This window comes from Salmo salar, chromosome ssa17 (genome assembly GCF_905237065.1).
Source record: "Salmo salar chromosome ssa17, Ssal_v3.1, whole genome shotgun sequence".
NCBI lineage: Eukaryota > Metazoa > Chordata > Actinopteri > Salmoniformes > Salmonidae > Salmo > Salmo salar.
In genome coordinates, this window is record NC_059458.1 from 19,358,914 (window position 1) to 19,378,222 (window position 19,309).

At 43.0% G+C, this 19,309-nt stretch overlaps 1 protein-coding gene across 1 annotated transcript; it reads right to left on the reverse strand.

Moving 5' to 3' along the window:
• Positions 1-4,348: 4,348 nt before the first annotated feature.
• On the reverse strand, positions 4,349-13,291 carry ino1a (Inositol-3-phosphate synthase A). The gene is given in 11 exon segments (NM_001140330.1): positions 4,349-5,296; positions 5,462-5,679; positions 5,760-5,873; positions 6,071-6,235; positions 6,483-6,698; positions 6,806-6,955; positions 7,080-7,273; positions 7,637-7,769; positions 8,430-8,591; positions 8,686-8,808; positions 13,126-13,291. Coding segments are annotated over 10 exon segments (1,656 nt in total). The 5' UTR covers positions 8,800-8,808; positions 13,126-13,291; the 3' UTR covers positions 4,349-5,106.
• Between the last annotated feature and the right edge of the window lie 6,018 nt (positions 13,292-19,309).

Consider the following 19,309-nt stretch of genomic DNA (forward strand, 5'->3'; position numbering starts at 1 on the left):
GCTTTGGCAAAGTGGGTGGGGTTATATCCTGCCTGTTTGGCTCTGTCCGGGGGTATCGTCGGACGGGGCCACAGTGTCTCCAGATCCCTCCTGTCTCAGCCTCCAGTATTTATGCTGCAATAGTTTATGTGTCGGGGGGCTAGGGTCAGTCTGTTATATCTGGAGTATTTCTCCTGTCTTATCCGGTGTCCTGTGTGAATTTAAGTATGCTCCCTCTAATTCCTTCTCTCTCTCTCTCTCTCTCTCTCTCTCTTTCTTCTCTCTGACAACCTGAACCCTAGGACCATGCCTCAGGACTACCTGGCCTGATGACTCCTTGCTGTCCCCAGTCCACCTGGTTATGCTGCTGCTCCAGTTTCAACTGTTCTGCCTGCGGCTATGGAACCCTGACCTGTTCACCAGACGTGCTACCTGTCCCAGACCCGCAGGAGCGGAAGAGATACTCTGAATGATCGGCTATGAAAAGCCAACTGACATTTACTCCTGAGGTGCTGACCTGTTGCACCCTCTACAACCACTGTGATTATTATTATTGGACCCTGCTGGTCATCTATGAACATTTGAACATCTTGGCCATGTTCTGTTATAATCTCCACCCGGCACAGCCAGAAGAGGACTGGCCACCCCTCATAGCCTGGTTCCTCTCTAGGTTTCCTCCTAGGTTCTGGCCTTTCTAAGGAGTTTTTCCTAGCCACTGTGCTTCTACACCTGCATTGCTTGCTGTTTGGGGTTTTAGGCTGTGTTTCTGTATAGCACTTTGTGACATCAGCTGATGTACGAAGGGCTTTATAAATACATTTGATTGATTAATCTTGCTGCCAAGCGAATGCCTGTCAGCTTGAAAGACGTTTTGGACACTACAGTGAAAATGGTTAACTTTGTTAAAGCAAGCAAGGCCCCTGAACTCTCTTGTATTTTCTGCATTATGCAATGATATGGGCAGCGACCATGTAACACTTTTACAACATATAGAAGTGCGCTGGTTATCAAGGGATAAAGTATTGACACGTTTTTTTTAATTGAGAGACGAGCTTAAAGTTTTCTTTACTGAGCATAATTTTCACTTGTCTGACCGCTTGCATGATGACGAGTTTCTCACACGACTGGCCTATCTGATGTTTTTTCTCACCTAAATGATCTGAATCTAGGATTACAGGGACTCTCCGCAACTATATTCAATGTGCGGGACTAAATTGAGGCTACGATTAAGAAGTTGGAGCTCTTCTCTGTCTGCATTAAGGACAATACACAGGTCTTTCCATCACTGTATGATTTTTTGAAGCACCTGAGTGAGTTGGGTGCGCAATTACGCAGGTACTTTCCCGAAACGGACGGCACAAACAACTGGATTCGTTATCCCTTTCATGCCCTGCCTCCAGTCCACTTACCGATATCTGAACAGGAGAGCCTCATCGAAATTGCAACAAGCGGTTCTGTGGAAATGGAATTTAATCAGAAGCCACTGCCAGATTTCTGGATTGGGCTGCGCTCAGAGTATCCTGCCTTGTCAAATCGCGCTGTCAAGACACTGATGCCCTTTGCAACCACGTACCTATGTGAGAGTGGATTCTTGGCCCTCACTAGCATGAAAACTAAATATAGGCAGACTGTGTGTGGAAAATAATTTAAGACTGAGATTCTCTCCAATACAACCCAACATTGCAGAGTTATGTACATCCTTTCAAGCACACCCTTCTCATTAACCTGTGATGAGTTATTCACCATTTTTGATGAACAAATAATGTTTTCTATGTAAGATTGTTAAATAAAGAGCAAAATTATTGATTATTATTATTACATTATTTGTGCCATAGTCCTATAAGAGTTCTTTGTCACTTCCCACGAGCCGGGTTGTGACAAAACCTCACACTCATTCTTATGTTTAATAAATGTATCGTATAGTGTGTGTGTGTGTGGCAGGCTTACAATGATGGCAAAAAAACAACATTTGAGAGTGCGTTGACCCTGGTGCTAGAGGGGGTACGAAGCTGGAGGTTGAATGTTTGAAGGGGTACGGGACTATAAAAAGTTTGGGATCCACAGGTGTAAATGACGCAAAACAAAAGGAGTTTGAGGAACTTATTCAGGAAAGATCAGGTTTCATTTATCTAAAAAACAGGAAATTGGATGGAGAATGGCAAAAAAAATGAGCCAACTTCTCCATAAACCTTTAATATAGATCTGCGACCAAAAATAGCCTACAATTGTTTTACAAACCTGGAGAAATCTTTATCTCACTAACAGAGATTTTGAATGATGATGTAAAATATTTTAAACAAATGTTATTTTGTCAAGTTTCTCCAACCTCCCTTGAGGATACATTTTGTGATATCCTTCTCCCCAAAAAATCCTGTTAAACTATCTACAACACAGGCCTAATTACACATGATGAACTATGGTTGGTAATTGATTCATTTTAGATGGGGATATAAACTTTATGAACTACTGAAATAACAAATAACGGTTACTTCTCTGAAAACTTTGAATTGTCAAGAGGCGTAAAACAAGGCTGCCCTCTGTCACCATACCCTTTTTATTATGGCCATTGAATTGTTAACATTAAAGGGCTTAAAATTAAGGGACTAGAGACAAAAGTATCAATGTATGCTGATGACTCAAATGCTCAAGTCCTCAATCTTCAACCTTGAATGGCCTCATTGAGGACCTGGAAAATGTCTACATTTTCTCTGGACTAAAACCCAACTATATTACAGATTGGGTCTCTAAAAGATGCAATTTAAAGTGTCATGTGGTCTCCCGATTTACATGGGCGGATGGTGAAGTTGATGTGCTTGATGTAACATATCCTGGAAAAGCGATCTTGCAACTATTAACTTCGATCGAAAGCAAAATATAATCTTGAAACAGTGGAAAGGGAAACACCTATCTATTTAAGGGAAGATTACCCTGATTAATTATCTTGTGATATTGCAGTTTACATATTTATTCCATGGCTCCATCGTCTCCAGGAGAATCCTTTTTCAAATCATGGGGGCAAAAAATATTTCATATTATTTGGAATGGCAAACCAGATAAAGTTAAACAAGCATATTTATATAACCAACATGAGTTTGTAGGGTTAAAACTATGAAATATTACGGCATTAAACCTCTCTCTTAAAGTCTCCATTGTACCGAAATTGTTTCTAGCAAGCTACTAAGTGAGGCCCATTCTATGTTTTCGAGTGGGCTCTTTGCCTTTTTGCATATTAAACATTTTCATTAGATTGGCAATGGATCCCTGTTTTAAAGTATCCTCCTTTTTAAAGTCTTTTACTTTCATCCTCCAGAAAAGGGAGAACTAATATGACAGCAAATAATATGGCTAAACTCCAATGTACTGATCGAGAAAAAAAAATTTGGGGGAAGAAATGTACAATGGGATAATATTTATGAAAGTCATTGTAAACAGGAACAGTAAAATTGTCATACAAGCAACTAACAGTGTATGGAGGTGTATGCTCAATAAAAAAATGACAACGCATTGCGGCTCTGCCACAAAATTGGAAGAGACAATTACTTAAACAAGAAATTAAAGAATTAGTCTTCCCCCATAAAGAAAATCATAAATAGCTTAAAAATGATTGAATTAATGAAGTCAAAAGGTTTGACAGCAATACTGTATAAAAATTCTAGTCAGTTGGGAACAAGTTTCTGGTGTCCCAATACCTTGGCATCGGGTCTATAAACTGACATATAAAACAACAAGTGACATCAATCCGTTTGTTTAAATTTAAGCCATTACATAAAAGTACTTGCTACAAAAATAATGCTCAATATATGGGACATTGAACAGTCAGCCTTGTGCAGACTGCCATGAGGATGATACGTCCTGACCAGTAAAAAAGGTTATTTGTTTTTGTAGTTTGGTCAGGACGTGGTGTGTTTGTTTTGTGTTGTCGGGGTTTTGGGTTGTGTTCTATGTTCTATTTTTTCTATGTCTAGTTTATTGTTTTGACCTTCAATTGGAGGCAGCTGTTCCTCATTGCCTCTAATTGAAGGTCCTATTTAGTAGGGGTGTTTTTTTCTATGGGATTTGTGGGTAGTTGTTCTTTGTATAGCCTAGTAGCTTTACAGGACTGTTTTGTCGTTGTTTTTGTATACGTGTTTGTGTTTTCCGTCTTCAATAAAAAAAAGATGAGTACACATATTCCCGCTGCGTTTTGGTCCAATTCATACAACGCCCATGACAGAGGAAGCAGAATCACTAGAATATATTTTCTGGTTCTGTCTATTGGTGGCTCACTTTTGGAGTCAGGTCCAGGTATGGTTGTTATGTTCTAAAATCAGGGACATGCAAACTGCATTGTTAAGAGATCTGAAAAAAAACATAATCAGCTAATGGGAAATATGATTATACTCTTTATTTTTGGGGCAATATCGGTAGAAATGTTACAAGGACACTCAAAAGACAGCATAGTATAATGGAGGGCTGTATTGCAAAATGACATACTGTGAAAGATGGGTTAATCTGTGGACATCGGAGGGTTGGATTTAAGATCGGAATGAATGGTGGATTGGCCGCTGTGGGTGAAAATCCATCACTTGAAGAAAGGGGAAATTAGGAATACATGTATAATTGTTTTAAATACAGACATCGTAGATGTGCGTGAAAATAGCTGTAAGTAGCAGTAGAAGTATTGTTAGTCTGTTTGTTAGTTTACTCCAATCAGGGTAGGGATGGTAGGGTAACATTGCATGTTACATATCATTGGAACAAATACATGAACAGAGTTTGTATGTATATGAGCAATAAGAGTCTAAAACCACAGAATATTAAACTGGTCATCCAAAAGTTACAATGGTTAGAGCCAACTAGAGGGTATTTTTCCTACTGTATGCATCTTACACAAATAGGCCAACTAAAACATGATCATCATACAGTATGCTGTATAGAGTTTGGCTAACTTTCTATGGATCTAAATTAACTGCACTGTATACAAGTATCTAAATATGTAATAGTGTGTAACCCCAGGAAGAGTAGCTGCTGCATGTGTAACAGCTAATGGGGATCCTAATAAACTAAACTATGGATGTAATTGTTTCTCTATGGCTGTGGACACTTCTAGAATGTTCCCTGTGATGACAGAGACCTAATCTGCAGCCATTATCCAATCGTTGCCTCTTTCACCACGTGTGCGCAGACACCATTCTGTTGGGAGGCGTGGTAACCGTTGCTTAGGACCATCTTGGTAGCCACATTGTCGTAGATACGGTTGTCGTGGCGAGGCAGGAAGCCCCTCTGCAGCTTGTGCTCCAGGTGCATGTGGTTCTGAGGGGGGAGACCAAGGCACGCTCTGAAAGGGAAAAGGGATACCTAGTCAGTTGCAAAACTGAAGGAATATAACCACAGAGACCAGCACAACATTATTGGACAAGAGACGGGAAGTTCAGTAATAAACATTAGGATTGGTGACCACTAAGACAAATCCCTAACAAGACAGGGTGGTATGTGTTCTGACCTCATGATGTTCTCAATGCAGGCTCTCTGTCTGAAGTAGGCATTGACCAGCGGGGCCCCAGGGGGGACGAGGGGAGCTTTACACATGAAGGAGAGGATAGCCAGGACACTGTGGAAGGACTGGAAGGTCTCTGATCCTTGGGGCCGAATACATACACGCTGACACAACTCTGTGAGGAGGACCAGGTCCAGGATGATAGGGCTGGCTAGCAGAGAGTCCTGGAGAGAGACACCTTTTGTTAGAAAAATCAGGTCGACGTGTAGGTGTGAGTGAGTGAGTGAGTGTGAGAGAGACTCACCTCACAGGTGTTATGCATTGCGATAGTGTTGGTTCCTCCCATCATGATCTCAGAGGTGTATTCATCCATCGCCCTCTTACTGTCCCCCACATAGGGCACATACTTAATCACCACCTACACACACGCAGCAAGAGAACTGAGTCAAGTATTTCTCAAGAAATACTACAGATACTTTCCACCACTTAGTAAAAGAAATGCAATGCTATTGATATCTATCAGGTATGAAAAACACATACACATTTTCAAACTCTTAACTCAGATCAGGTTTCTCTGTGTTACACATACATAAACACGCACACCTGCAGACTTACACAGTGGTCAGGTTTCTCCCCTTTGCGGTACAGTATAGGGTTGGAGTTGACCATGTCATCCACCACATTGCTCTTGGAGATCTCCTTGGAGCGGAACTGCTGCGGTGCCGAGAGGTTCATACCATCGTTGTTGCCAAGGTGATTGTAGCTGACAATGGAGGTGGGCTGTCATGGCAACACGTTATTTTACAGTCTGGTATTAACCTAGTGTTACACACATGAAATTGCCCTTATACCTGGGTACTATCGTTGTAATAACAGTGTTTTAACATGTTGTATAGTAATTTTAGAATAACTTAGTAATTGTATAATTATGTACTTTGTCATTATACAAGTGGAACTGGGACAGTTCACTTAACAGAAGTCCTATTGAAGTGAATGAAACATCAAATGGACTGGGTCGACCTCTCACCTTGATCCCAGCACTGATGAGGAAGTCGACCAGGACTGACTTGATCTTGGTCTGACCAGACTTGAAGTCATCTCCTGCTATGAACACGTTTCTCTCCACAGCCAGCTCTATCGCCCCAGGGACAAACGTGTTCTGGGGAGAACCGTTAATGTAGGCACAGCCCTCCAGGATACTGGCTACGGCAAACAAAGTAGAGGGAGACACCTCCCCACCTGACTGATAGAGACAGAGACAGAGACAGAGAGAGAGAGTGTAAGAGAGAGAGAAGGCGAGAGCAAGACAGACATAATAGTATAGATAGAATAGAGCCGTCAGATCTCTACCTGTATGGCAGCCAGGAGATTCTTGGCCGTGTCGTTGACCCCGGCTGTGAGGTCACAGAAACGTTCGGTGTTGGCTGTCCACAAAACGATGACCTTGTCCACGCCGCTTGAATGCCGGAAGTCCTGAATGTCTGCTCTGATCTGCTCCACCTGCAGGGAGAGAGAGAAGAATCACCACTCAGACACACATAGGGTCTAGGGTGTATGGGGTAAGAGGTAAGGGGTTAGGGGACAGGGTGTACGAGGCACACACACTACTTGGGATTGGGCGTACCTGTTCAGCCATGGTCCCTTTCAGAACGTTGTCTGCTCGGCCCGCCTGGTTGGCAGCTATGAATTCTGGGATATAGATGGAGGCCCGGGGTCGAAGGTGGCTCATGTGTGGGCGGAGCTTCTCCTGGAGGGACCAATCAAGGACCTCGGCTCTTTCCATCGCACTGCCCAGGTCCATGGATGAGATGTCCCAGCCTGACACACACACTCTTTATTTAATTAGCTAGCTAAAGTTTTACAAACCTAATGTCTGTTAAAAGAAAACCCGTCAGACGGGTCCAAAAGAACATAGAGGACCAGAGGTGTGTACTGTACCTCTGCCTCCAGAGCAGTGCTTAATAATGGTGCTAGATAAACTGACAGAGTTAAACAGGAGGTTAAATAACCAGCCTGGCAGACAGACAGTCCACATGTAGACTTTTACCTTCTCCTTCTCCACAGTGGCCCCTGAAGAACTGACCTTGCGTCAGCATTCCTTCTCTGATTACACACACACACACACACACACACACACACACACACACACACACACACACACACACACACACACTCCTTTACCATCAAAGACGATATCATTAGGGTGCACCATGGGTAGGAGGTCACGGAACGGAATGTTAACTTCCTTTCCATCTGGCCCCGCACCTAAACACACAGTTGAGGACTGGAAGAGGGAACCGTAGTAGTTGGCTTTCTGGGGAGGGGGGAGAGGGTAATAAAACAGACATAGAACAAAAATAAATAACAAGTCTTGAATAATAACAACACATTAAATCAGTGGTATTTTTTACTGTAAAAACATTTTTACAGTAAATTTAGATTTGTACATCAACAAATAACCTTCGATTCACTACATTTTTTATCTCTTATCAAAATTAAGAAAAACAATAAATAAATGTACTCAATTATTTTTCAAAGGATCTTTCTCAAAAACGTTTTATATTATCCTATACAATAATGTTTACTTTTAAATTTGTTTTGGCGAGCCCACTGCAATTACACCCGGGACCCCACTAGGGGTCGCGACCCCAACTTTGAATATCTCTGCATTAAATGCAGAATGATTTGAGGGTTTTTTTCAAACAGGAAAAAAAAGGACACATTTGGGGAAGTAATGATGCCCATATAAAGGTAAAGGACTGCCTGTGTTGTAAACATTAGTGTGTCAGACAATGCCCTTAACACTCCACTAAACCCATCATATCAGTGTGTGTGTGTGAACCCGTCGCTGTATCAGGGGTATAATGAGGCTCTGCTAGCTAGCTCTGCATCAGAGGAGAGACATGTCTTTGGAAAATAGGCCATAAAACTGTCACCAAGTAGGATCAACAAGACACACACACACACACGTCACCTGTTCTCCAGTTTTGGTTCTCCAGGTGAGTCCCAGTCTGTTGGCCAGGACAGCAGCGGTGACGGTGGTCCCATTGTTTCCTCCCCAGCCAACTAGCATCACCCCCAGCCTGGGGACACGTCGCTCAGTACGGAACTCAAGCTCACTAACGGACGGGGTCACCTGGAGGGGTGGAGTGGATAGATTTACACAGTTAGAAATGAGATAGGTGATGCTGGTGTGTGTGTGTGTGTGTGTGAGAGAGAGAGAGACTTACTGTGAGTGTGTCTCCGTCCCTGCGTACAGCAGTAGTATGGTAGAAGTACTGAGCCTCGATGTGTGTATCTGTGTACTTCACATTGGGATTGTTGATACGAATGTTTTCGGTCATGACTGCAGGCTTGAGAGAGTGACAGAGAGAGAAGCAGAGAGAAAAATAAAGAGATTGAAAGAGTGCAACAGGACAGTTAGGGAACATTTAGGGAAGATATTAACAGAGTTAGCCTAGGGGTTCTTTCGATAGTGACACGCCACAAGGCACGACTGTAAAGTTAGCAACAGTAGCGTTTAGCATCAATAGTCGAATCAGCGAGTCGCCTTCAAAATAAAAGTCCTGCATTGAAACTGATAAATAGTGGAATCATGCCACAATTGGACTGGATAATGGTGAACATGGTTGGAATGTCATTAAAATTTCAACAAAAGACAATAATTAATTAATCTTAGAATATACAGTAAAATCAGTTGAAATCACACGGTGGATGTAGGCCCAATAGACTTCAGATTTACATTGGGGATTCAAATCAAATTTTATTTGTCACATGCGCCAAATAGAACAGGTGTAGGTAGACCTTACAGTGAGAAGCTTACTTACAAGCCCTTAACCAACAATGCAGTTAAGAAAATACCCCCCAAAAAATTAAGAGATAAGCATGACAAATATTTAGACAACACAGTAAATAACAATAGCGGGGCTATATACAGGGGGTACCGCAACATAGTCAATGTATCTATATACAGGGGGGGGGGGGCAATGCAAATAGTCTGGGTAGCCATTTGATTAGCTGTTCAGAAGTCTTATGGCTTAGGGGTAGAAGATGTTTAGAAGCCTCTTGGACCTAGACTTGGCACTCCGGTACCGCTTGCCATGTGGTAGCAGTGAGAACAGTCTATGACTAGGGTGGCTGGAGTCTTTGGCAATTTTTAGGGCCTTCCTCTGACACTGCCTAGTATAGAGGTCCTGGATGGCAGGAAGCTTGGCCCCGGTGATGTACTGGGCCGTACACACTACCCTCTGTAGTGCCTTGAGGTCGGAGGCCGAGCAGTTGCCATACCAGGCAGTGATGCAACCCGTCAGGATGCTCTCGAATGGGCAGCTGTAAAACCTTTTGAGGATCTAAGGCACTATGGTGTTGAACGCTGAGCTGTAGTCAATGAATAGCATTCACACATAGGTGTTCCTTTTGTCCAGGTGGGAAATGGCAGTGTGGAGTGCAATAGAGATTGCATCATCTGTGGAACTGTTGGTGCGGTATGCAAATTGGAGTGGGTCTATGGTTTCTGGGATAATGGTGTTGATGTGAGAGTTTATGGCCCTACTTACTGTATATTAGAAACGGCTGTCTAAATTCTTAAAAATACCACTCTGACAAATGTAAGACAATGGATGAAGATATATAACTTTGCAGCCTACTGGCACAAACAAATAATGAGTGGAGATCGGGCATTGTTTGGAATTCAGGTATTTAGGTTGGTCCGAACACTGTGAAAATTGTCACATTTTCCACCTGGCTCTAGATTACACCCATCTATAGCCTACATAGGTCTCATCAAGAGGATCTGATCTCTTGGCCTAACGGTTAAAGCGGTTGTTTGACAGTCGCTGTACCCAGGGTGAAGTTGGTGTCAGATGGGGGATGGCACCCTCGCAGAGGCATGTACACGTGACCAACTGGGTACATACAGTGGGGGAAAAAAGTATTTGATCCCCTGCTGATTTTGTACGTTTGCCCACTGACAAAGAAAGGATCAGTCTATAATTTTAATGGTAGGTTTATTTGAACAGTGAGAGACAGAATAACAACAAAAATATCCAGAAAAACACATGTCAGAAATGCTATAAACTGATTTGCATTTTAATGAGGGAAATAAGTATTTGACCCCCTCTCAATCAGAAAGATTTCTGGCTCCCAGGTGTCTTTTATAAAGGTAACGAGCTGAGATTAGGAGCACACTCTTAAAGGGAGTGCTCCTAACCGCAGCTTGTTACCTGTAAAAAAGACACCTGTCCACAGAAGCAATCAATCAGATTCCAAACTCTCCACCATGGCCAAGACCAAAGAGCTCTCCAAGGATGTCAGGGACAAGATTGTAGACCTACACAAGGCTGGAATGGGCTACAAGACCATCGCCAAGCAGCTTGGTGAGAAGATGACAACATTTGGTGCGATTATTCGCAAATGGATGAAACACAAAAGAACTGTCAATCTCCCTCGGCCTGGGGCTCCATGCAAGGTCTCACCTCGTGGAGTTGCAATGATCATGAGAACGGTGAGGAATCAGCCCAGAACTACACGGGAGGATCTTGTCAATGATCTCAAGGCAGCTGGGACCATAGTCACCAAGAAAACAATTGGTAACACACTACGCCGTGAAGGACTGAAATCCTGCAGCGCCCGCAAGGTCCCCCTGCTCAAGAAAGCACATATACATGCCCGTCTGAAGATTGCCAATGAACATCTGAATGATTCAGAGGACAACTGGTGAAAGTGTTGTGGTCAGATGAGACCAAAATGGAGCTCTTTGACAGCAACTCAACTTGCTGTGTTTGGAGGAGGAGGAATGCGGCCTATGACCCCAAGAACACCATCTCCACCGTCAAACATGGAGGTGGAAACATTCTGCTTTGGGGGTGTTTTTCTGCTAAGGGGACAGGACAACTTCACCGCATCAAAGGGACGATGGACGGGGCCATGTACCGTCAAATCTTGGGTGAGAACCTCCTTCCCTCAGCCAGGGCATTGAAAATGGGTCGTGGATGGGTATTCCAGCATGACAATGACCCAAAACACACGGCCAAGGCAACAAAGGAGTGGCTCAAGAAGAAGCACATTAAGGTCCTGGAGTGGCCTAGCCAGTCTCCAGACCTTAATCCCATAGAAATCTGTGGAGGGAGCTGAAGGTTCGAGTTGCCAAACGTCAGCCTCGAAACCTTAATGACTTGGAGAAGATCTGCAAAGAGGAGTGGGACAAAATCTCTCCTGAGATGTGTGCAAACCTGGTGGCCAACTACAAGAAACGTCTGACCTCTGATTTCCAACAAGGGTTTTGCCACCAAGTACTAAGTCATGTTTTGCAGAGGGGTCAAATACTTATTTCCCTCATTAAAATGCAAATCATTTTATAACATTTTTGACATGCGTTTTTCTGGATTTTTGTTGTTATTCTGTCTCTCACTGTTCAAATAAACCTACTATTAAAATTATAGACTGATCATTTCTTTGTAAGTGGGCAAACGTACAAAATCAGCAGGGGATCAAATACTTTCCCCCCCCACTGTCCATCCGTTCAATGTCTATTTTTGATTAACATTTGGTTGAGGTGTCAACTAACGTAAAATTAACAGAACATTTCACCGTGACATTGGATTTAGTTTTTAAAAATTACCAAAAAAATTGGGTGAAAGAAACCATGAAATGTCCCTTACATTGATGACTTTTTGCAAATGCAATGCAATCCAATTTTCCACATTGATTCATCATCATAACATGCATTTATTTTTGTTGAAATTAAGTGGAAACAACGTTGATTCAACCAGTTTTTGCCCAGTGGGGAGGGACTTGGTCTAGAGCATTGGTTCCCCACCAGGGAAAGTAGGACCCCTGGGGGTACTTGGCTTTTCCACAGAGGGTACTTGAGAAGGCTCGAGACCATAGACATACTGGTAAAAATGCACATGAGGGGGTACTTCAGGGGTACCCGGGCAGAGCAAAATTCAGTTGGTGGTTTGGAAACCGAAAAAGGTTGGGAACCACTGGTATAGAGAGGCGTGGGGACAGCTCTCCGGAAGGAAATAAGACAGCAACCTTAACCAATACCTATCCACCTTGTTAAGAGGTTCTGATCTCTTGGCCTAGCGGTTTAAAAAGGTATTGATTGGCTTGATAGTCGCTGGGGCAGGGTTTGGGCTACCCCCCAAAATCGCCTACGATGCAAAAAACAAACGCGGGCTTGTGCAACCCCCAAAACCGCCTGAGATGCAAAAGTATTGTATTGCTTTGAGTCGATTTCAGCCATTACTAGGAGTGTGTTTGACAGGTCATTACTAAACGTTAACTGGGAAAAACTAATGGCACAAGCGAGATTGGGTTCGAGTCGCCAGCGTAAAATGAAAGCAACCGATCCAGTGACAATATGCTACAGGAAACACAAAGGAAATTGGTGGCTTAAAATGAGAAATCCTCAGCTGGTCAGACTTGGCAAGCGAGTTGATGCTTATACACCGTACAAAATTACCGTTAGATTGTGAATGCATGACATGGAGTGTCAGGCTAATCCGTGACACCTACAAAACACATTTCTGAAGAGTAGTCTATGTATGCACACATATTAGCACCGTAACTCCTATTGCGGAACTTTGACATTGTGAATTCACTTTAGTAGTAAAAAAAAAAAAGCCTAGTACGCACTTCAAGCCTACGCACTTTAGTCTACTTACAGTGGAATACGTTGGCGTCTGGAACTTTCTCTTCCTAAACAACAGTAGGTTACGGACGGTTCTTCGTTGATTTGATAGCTTGCTTGTTTAGATGTTTCTGTTATATTTAATCTAATAACCTAGTAAATCGCTTGTTCTCATGCGCAGTCCGACCTCTTCAATTCGTCAAGTGAGCCGAAGTGATATGAAGATGTGATGTTCCAATATTGCCGTTGCGAGTGCAGGAGAATATCCCTTAGAGCGCCGTTCATTTATAGATAGCTTAGTGGCAGAGCCGGACTGGCTACTTGTAGGCAGAGGAGTGTCTTACCAAAATCCCCGACATTTACATATATGTACACGCCAGTAAAATTAGACTAGTCTTGCTATTAGGAAAATATAGACATAAAACATTATTATGTCATACAATTCAAGAAGTCCTAACGTTTCAGCAGTTGACTTGTGTTTTATGGGAAATAATACTTAATAAAGGATATCTTATAATTATCCAATATATATTACTGCTATTACACTCTGATCAATAGGCTTTATTGGTCAGTGATTATGCTTTTTGTATTTCACAATCAAATCATGGTGTCACCTGGTCGTGCTGCTGCTCCAGATTCAACTGTTCTACCTGTGAACCCTGACCTGTGAACCCTGACCTGTTCACCGGATGTGCTACCTGTCCCAGACCTGCTGTTTTCAGCTCTCTGGAGACAGCAGGAGCGATAGAGATACTCTGAATGATCGGCTATGAAAAGCCAACTGACATTTACTCCTGAGGTGCTGACCAGTTGCACCCTCTTCAACCACTGTGATTAGTATTATTTGACCCTGCTGCTCATCTATGAACGTTTGAACATCTTGGCCATGTTCTGTTATAATCTCCGCCTGGCACAGTCAGAAGAGGACTGGCCATCCCTCATAGCCTGGTTCCTCTCGAGGTTTCCTCCTAGGTTCTGGCCTTTCTAGGGAGTTTTTCCTAGCCACTGTGCTTCTACACCTGCATTGCTTTTAGGCTGGGTTTCTGTACAGCACTTTGTAACATTAGCTGACGTAAGAAGGGCTTTATAAATATATTTGATTGATAATAATGTTAAGCTGATGTGAATGAAATAGTTTGTTACCATCACTCTCGAAGGTGATGCTGGCAACTGGTGACTTGCAGCCGCCCGGAGGCCCAGCCTGATGACTAAATCACGATGTATGACATTGTTTGAATAGCTGACCATTTGTGGGCAGTGGCAACCCGTCATTCAGGGCAGGCAGAGCCCCACCTGTTTATTTTGTGTTGCCTGTTTGGCATGTTATTTTGGCATTATTCCATGTCACATTTCAGTTTGCATGGCTTTGGAATGTGCTGGGTGGACGGGAGGAAGTCATAGGATTGCCATAGGTGATACAGGTGGAGATCTTTGGATTAGGCATCAAGGGGGTTGAGGTCAGGTCAGATCACCTTAAGGGAGAAGGAATGGTTTATTACCCCATCACTTCGTCTTCCTGTCGAACCATAAAAGATGTAAGGGTTGGAGAGAAGGAGGAGTGCCTAAATTGGAGTATATATACTTGTGTTGGTGGAAACATGTTTTGTCTGATGCAACTATATTGATCCTCTCGGAAGAATAAACCTGGTTAAGCTTCCATAATGTCCGTTGAGTTTTTTACTGTGAGAATTAGAACCTAACAGAACCATGAATTCTGCTCTGTATCAGAAAATTCTACAGGAGAATGTCAGGCCATCTGTCTGTGAGCGGAAGCTGAAGCGCAGCTGGGTCATGCAGCAAGACAATGATCCAAAACACACAATCAAGTCTACATGTAAATGGTTAAAAAGCAACTAATTGTACGTTTTGGAACGGCCTAGTTAAAGTCCAGACCTAATCCCAATTGAGATGTTGTGGCAGGATTTGAAATGAGCAGTTCATGCTTGAAAACCCACAAATGGCGCTGAGTTAAATCAGTTCTGCATGCAAGAGTGGGCCAAAATTCCTCCACAGAGATGTCAGAGACTGATCAACAACTATAGGAAGCAGTTGGTTTCATTCATTGCAGCTAAAGGTGGCACAACCAGTTATTGAGTGTAAGGGGGATTGGGTGTTACATAACTTTGTTCATTAAATAAATAAAATAAGTATAATTTGTAAAAATATTTGTTAACTCAGGTTCCCTTTATCTAACATTAGGTTTTGGTTGAAGATCTGATAACGTTCAGTACAAAAAATATGCAAAAACAGAGAAAATCAGAAAGGGGGCAAATACTTTTCCACGGCGCTGTATATCCTGATGCTTAGTCACCTTACCCCTATACATATCTACCTCTATCACTCCTGTGTCCCGGCACATTGTAAATATGGTACTGGAACTGACTGACCCTGTAGATAGTATGTTTACCCCTATACATATCTACCTCTATCACTCCTGTGTCCCGGCACATTGTAAATATGGTACTGGAACTGACTGACCCTGTAGATAGTATGTTTACACCTATACATATCTACCTCTATCACTCCTGTGTCCCGGCACATTGTAAATATGGTACTGGAACTGACTGACCCTGTAGATAGTATGTTTACCCCTATACATATCTACCTCTATCACTCCTGTGTCCCGGCACATTGTAAATATGGTACTGGAACTGACTGACCCTGTAGATAGTATGTTTACCCCTATACATATCTACCTCTATCACTCCTGTGTCCCGGCACATTGTAAATATGGTACTGGAACTGACTGACCCTGTAGATAGTATGTTTACCCCTATACATATCTACCTCTATCACTCCTGTGTCCCGGCACATTGTAAACATGGTACTGGAACTGACTGACCCTGTAGATAGTATGTTTACCCCTATACATATCTACCTCTATCACTCCTGTGTCCCGGCACATTGTAAATATGGTACTGGAACTGACTGACCCTGTAGATAGTATACTTACTTACTTTCTAGTGTTCTTCTTATTTCTATTTCTTGTGTGTTTTTTTTTGTACTACCTTGTGTTATTTTTAGTATTACATTGCTATTGATTACTGCATTGTTGGGTTTAGAGCTGGCAAGAAAGACATTTCACTGTACTGTTCCGGAACTCCAATTTGAGCAGCAGCAGCTGAAAAATGAGCTCCTACAAATATTGAAATTTACATGGTTTTTAGAGTGAAGTACATCGGAAAAAAGCAAAAGAAAACTGCAAGACTGAATAGGAGAAAAAACAAGCAACAAACAAAGAAGATAGGCTTTTGAAAAATAACTATTTTTCATAAAATTGTAGTTATCTTTGCTAGCTGAATTGTTTACCAGTTGCTAAGCAGTTGCTAGGGACTCTTTTGGAAGAAGCTAGCTAGCTAACGAAGAACAACAAAGAATATCTAGTTAACAGAAGAAAAGAAAGAGAAAATCAGGACAGAAGAAAAAGGATATCAAAGTGAAACAGTTCTCTAAAGACACAAGAGACAATAATACAAGAAACAACACTTCTGTAGCTTGTCAACTATGTGTCTGTCTATCCCTGTTCTCTCCCCTCAGCACAGGCCATACAAACGCTGCCTTTGATACTGTGAACCATCAGATCCTCCTCTCCACCCTCTCCGAGTTGGGCATCTCAGGCGCGGCCCACACTTGGATTGCGTCCTACCTGACAGGTCGCTCCTACCAGGTGGCGTGGCGAGAATCTGTCTCCGCACCATGCGCTCTCACCACTGGTGTCCCCCAGGGCTCTGTTCTAGGCCCTCTCCTATTCTCGCTATACACCAAGTCACTTGGCTCTGTCATATCCTCATATGGTCTCTCCTATCATTGCTATGCAGACGACACACAATTAATCTTCTCCTTTCCCCCTTCTGATAACCAGGCGGCGAATCGCATCTCTGCATGTCTGTCAGACATATCAGTGTGGATGACGGATCACCACCTCAAGCTGAACCTCGGCAAGACGGAGCTGCTCTTCCTCCCGGGGAAGGACTGCCCGTTCCATGATCTCGCCATCACGGTTGACAACTCCCTTGTGTCCTCCTCCCAGAGTGCTAAGAACCTTGGCGTGATCCTGGACAACACCCTGTCGTTCTCCACTAACATCAAGGCGGTGACCCGATCCTGTAGGTTCATGCTCTACAACATTCGCAGAGTACGACCCTGCCTCACACAGGAAGCGGCGCAGGTCCTAATCCAGGCACTTGTCATCTCCCGTCTAGATTACTGCAACTCGCTGTTGGCTGGGCTCCCTGCCTGTGCCATTAAACCCCTACAACTCATCCAGAACGCCGCAGCCCGTCTGGTATTCAACCTTCCCAAGTTCTCTCACGTCACCCCGCTCCTCCGCTCTCTCCACTGGCTTCCAGTTGAAGCTCGCATCCGCTACAAGACCATGGTGATTGCCTACGGAGCTGTGAAGGGAACGGCACCTCCATACCTTCAGGCTCTGATCAGGCCCTACACCCAAACAAGGGCACTGCGTTCATCCACCTCTGGCCTGCTGGCCCCCCTACCTCTGAGGAAGCACAGTTCCCGCTCAGCCCAGTCAAAACTGTTCGCTGCTCTGGCACCCCAATGGTGGAACAAGCTCCCTCACGACGCCAGGACAGCGGAGTCAATCACCACCTTCCGGAGACACCTGAAACCCCACCTCTTTAAGGAATACCTAGGATAGGATAAAGTAATCCTTCTAAACCCCCCCCCTAAAAGATTTAGATGCACTATTGTAAAGTTGTTGTTCCACTGGATATCATAAGGTGAATGCACCAATTTGTAAGTCGCTCTGGATAAGAGCGTCTGCTAAATGACTTACATTACATTACATTTACATTTAAGTCATTTAGCAGACGCTCTTATGTATGTTATGTTATGTATGTAATTATGACTTAAATGTAAATGTAAATGTACTTGTGCACGTGACATTAAAACTTGAAATTGAAACATTGTAGACCAGTCTCCTGGTGTAGTGTTCCATTACACTATAGTGTGTTTTTTTAAACTTAGCCTATAGACTTTTAGATATGTTTGTATCTTTTGACATTAAAGACATGTGTGTACCATTTGATAATTGTATTCTTATTGCATAACTGTAATAAATAGGATTACTTTTAAATGGATACAAAACCGTAGTCCTCATATTTCAGAGAAGCTAATATTCTTTGAATTATTATTTGGTGAAAGGTCTAATGGTAAGTGTTATTCACACTACACATCCCACATGCTTGGCCTCTAATTGTGCAGCTCTGAGCTAAGGTCAACTCGATCATTTAATGCTAGGACATAAGATATTAGCTATTTTGTCTCTTAGCCTCTTAATAATATTCAGTGGTGACGCAAGGCTCGCTACCTTGCATTGATACGTTGGAAATGCTTATGGGCCTACAGCATTCACATAATAATGAAGTCAGAATAATGAATGTACTCTGAACAAAAATATAAACCCAACATATAAAGTGTTGGTCCCATGTTTTATGAGCTGAAATAAAAGATCCCAGAAGCTTTTCATACACACAACATTTTGTGCACAAATTTGTTTACATCACTGTTAGTGAGCATTTCTCCAGAGCTGTTGCCAGAGAATTGAATGTTAATTTCTCTACCATAAGCCGCCTCCAACGTTGTTTTAGAGAATTTGGCAGTGCGTCAGCCCAGTACTTCCACAGGATCGCCACATCCTGTGCTTCTTCACCTGCAGGATCGTCTGAGACCAGCCACCCGGACAGCTGATGAAACTGTGGGTTTGCACAACCAAATAATTTCTACACAAACTGTCAGAAACCATCTCACGGAAGTTCATCTTCGTGCTCGTCGTTCTCACCAGGGTCTTGGCCTGACTTTAGTTCGGCGTTGTATCCGACTTCAGTGGGCAAATGCTCACCTTCGGTGGCCACTGGCACAGTGGAGAAGACTGCTCTTCACAGATGAATCACGGTTTTAGATACGCAGACATTGTGTATATTGTCATGTGGGTGAGCGGTTTACTGATGTCAACGTTGTCAACAGAGTGCCCCATGGTGGCGGTGGGGTTATGGTATGGCAAGGCAAGGCATAAGCTATGGACAACGAACACAATTGCATTTTATCGATGGCATTTTGAATGCACAGATATACCATGACAAGATACAGAGGCCCATTGTTGTGCAATTCATATGCCACCATCGCCTCATGTTTCAGCATGATAATACACGGCCCCATGTCACAAGGATCTGTACACAATTCCTGGAAGCTGAAAATGT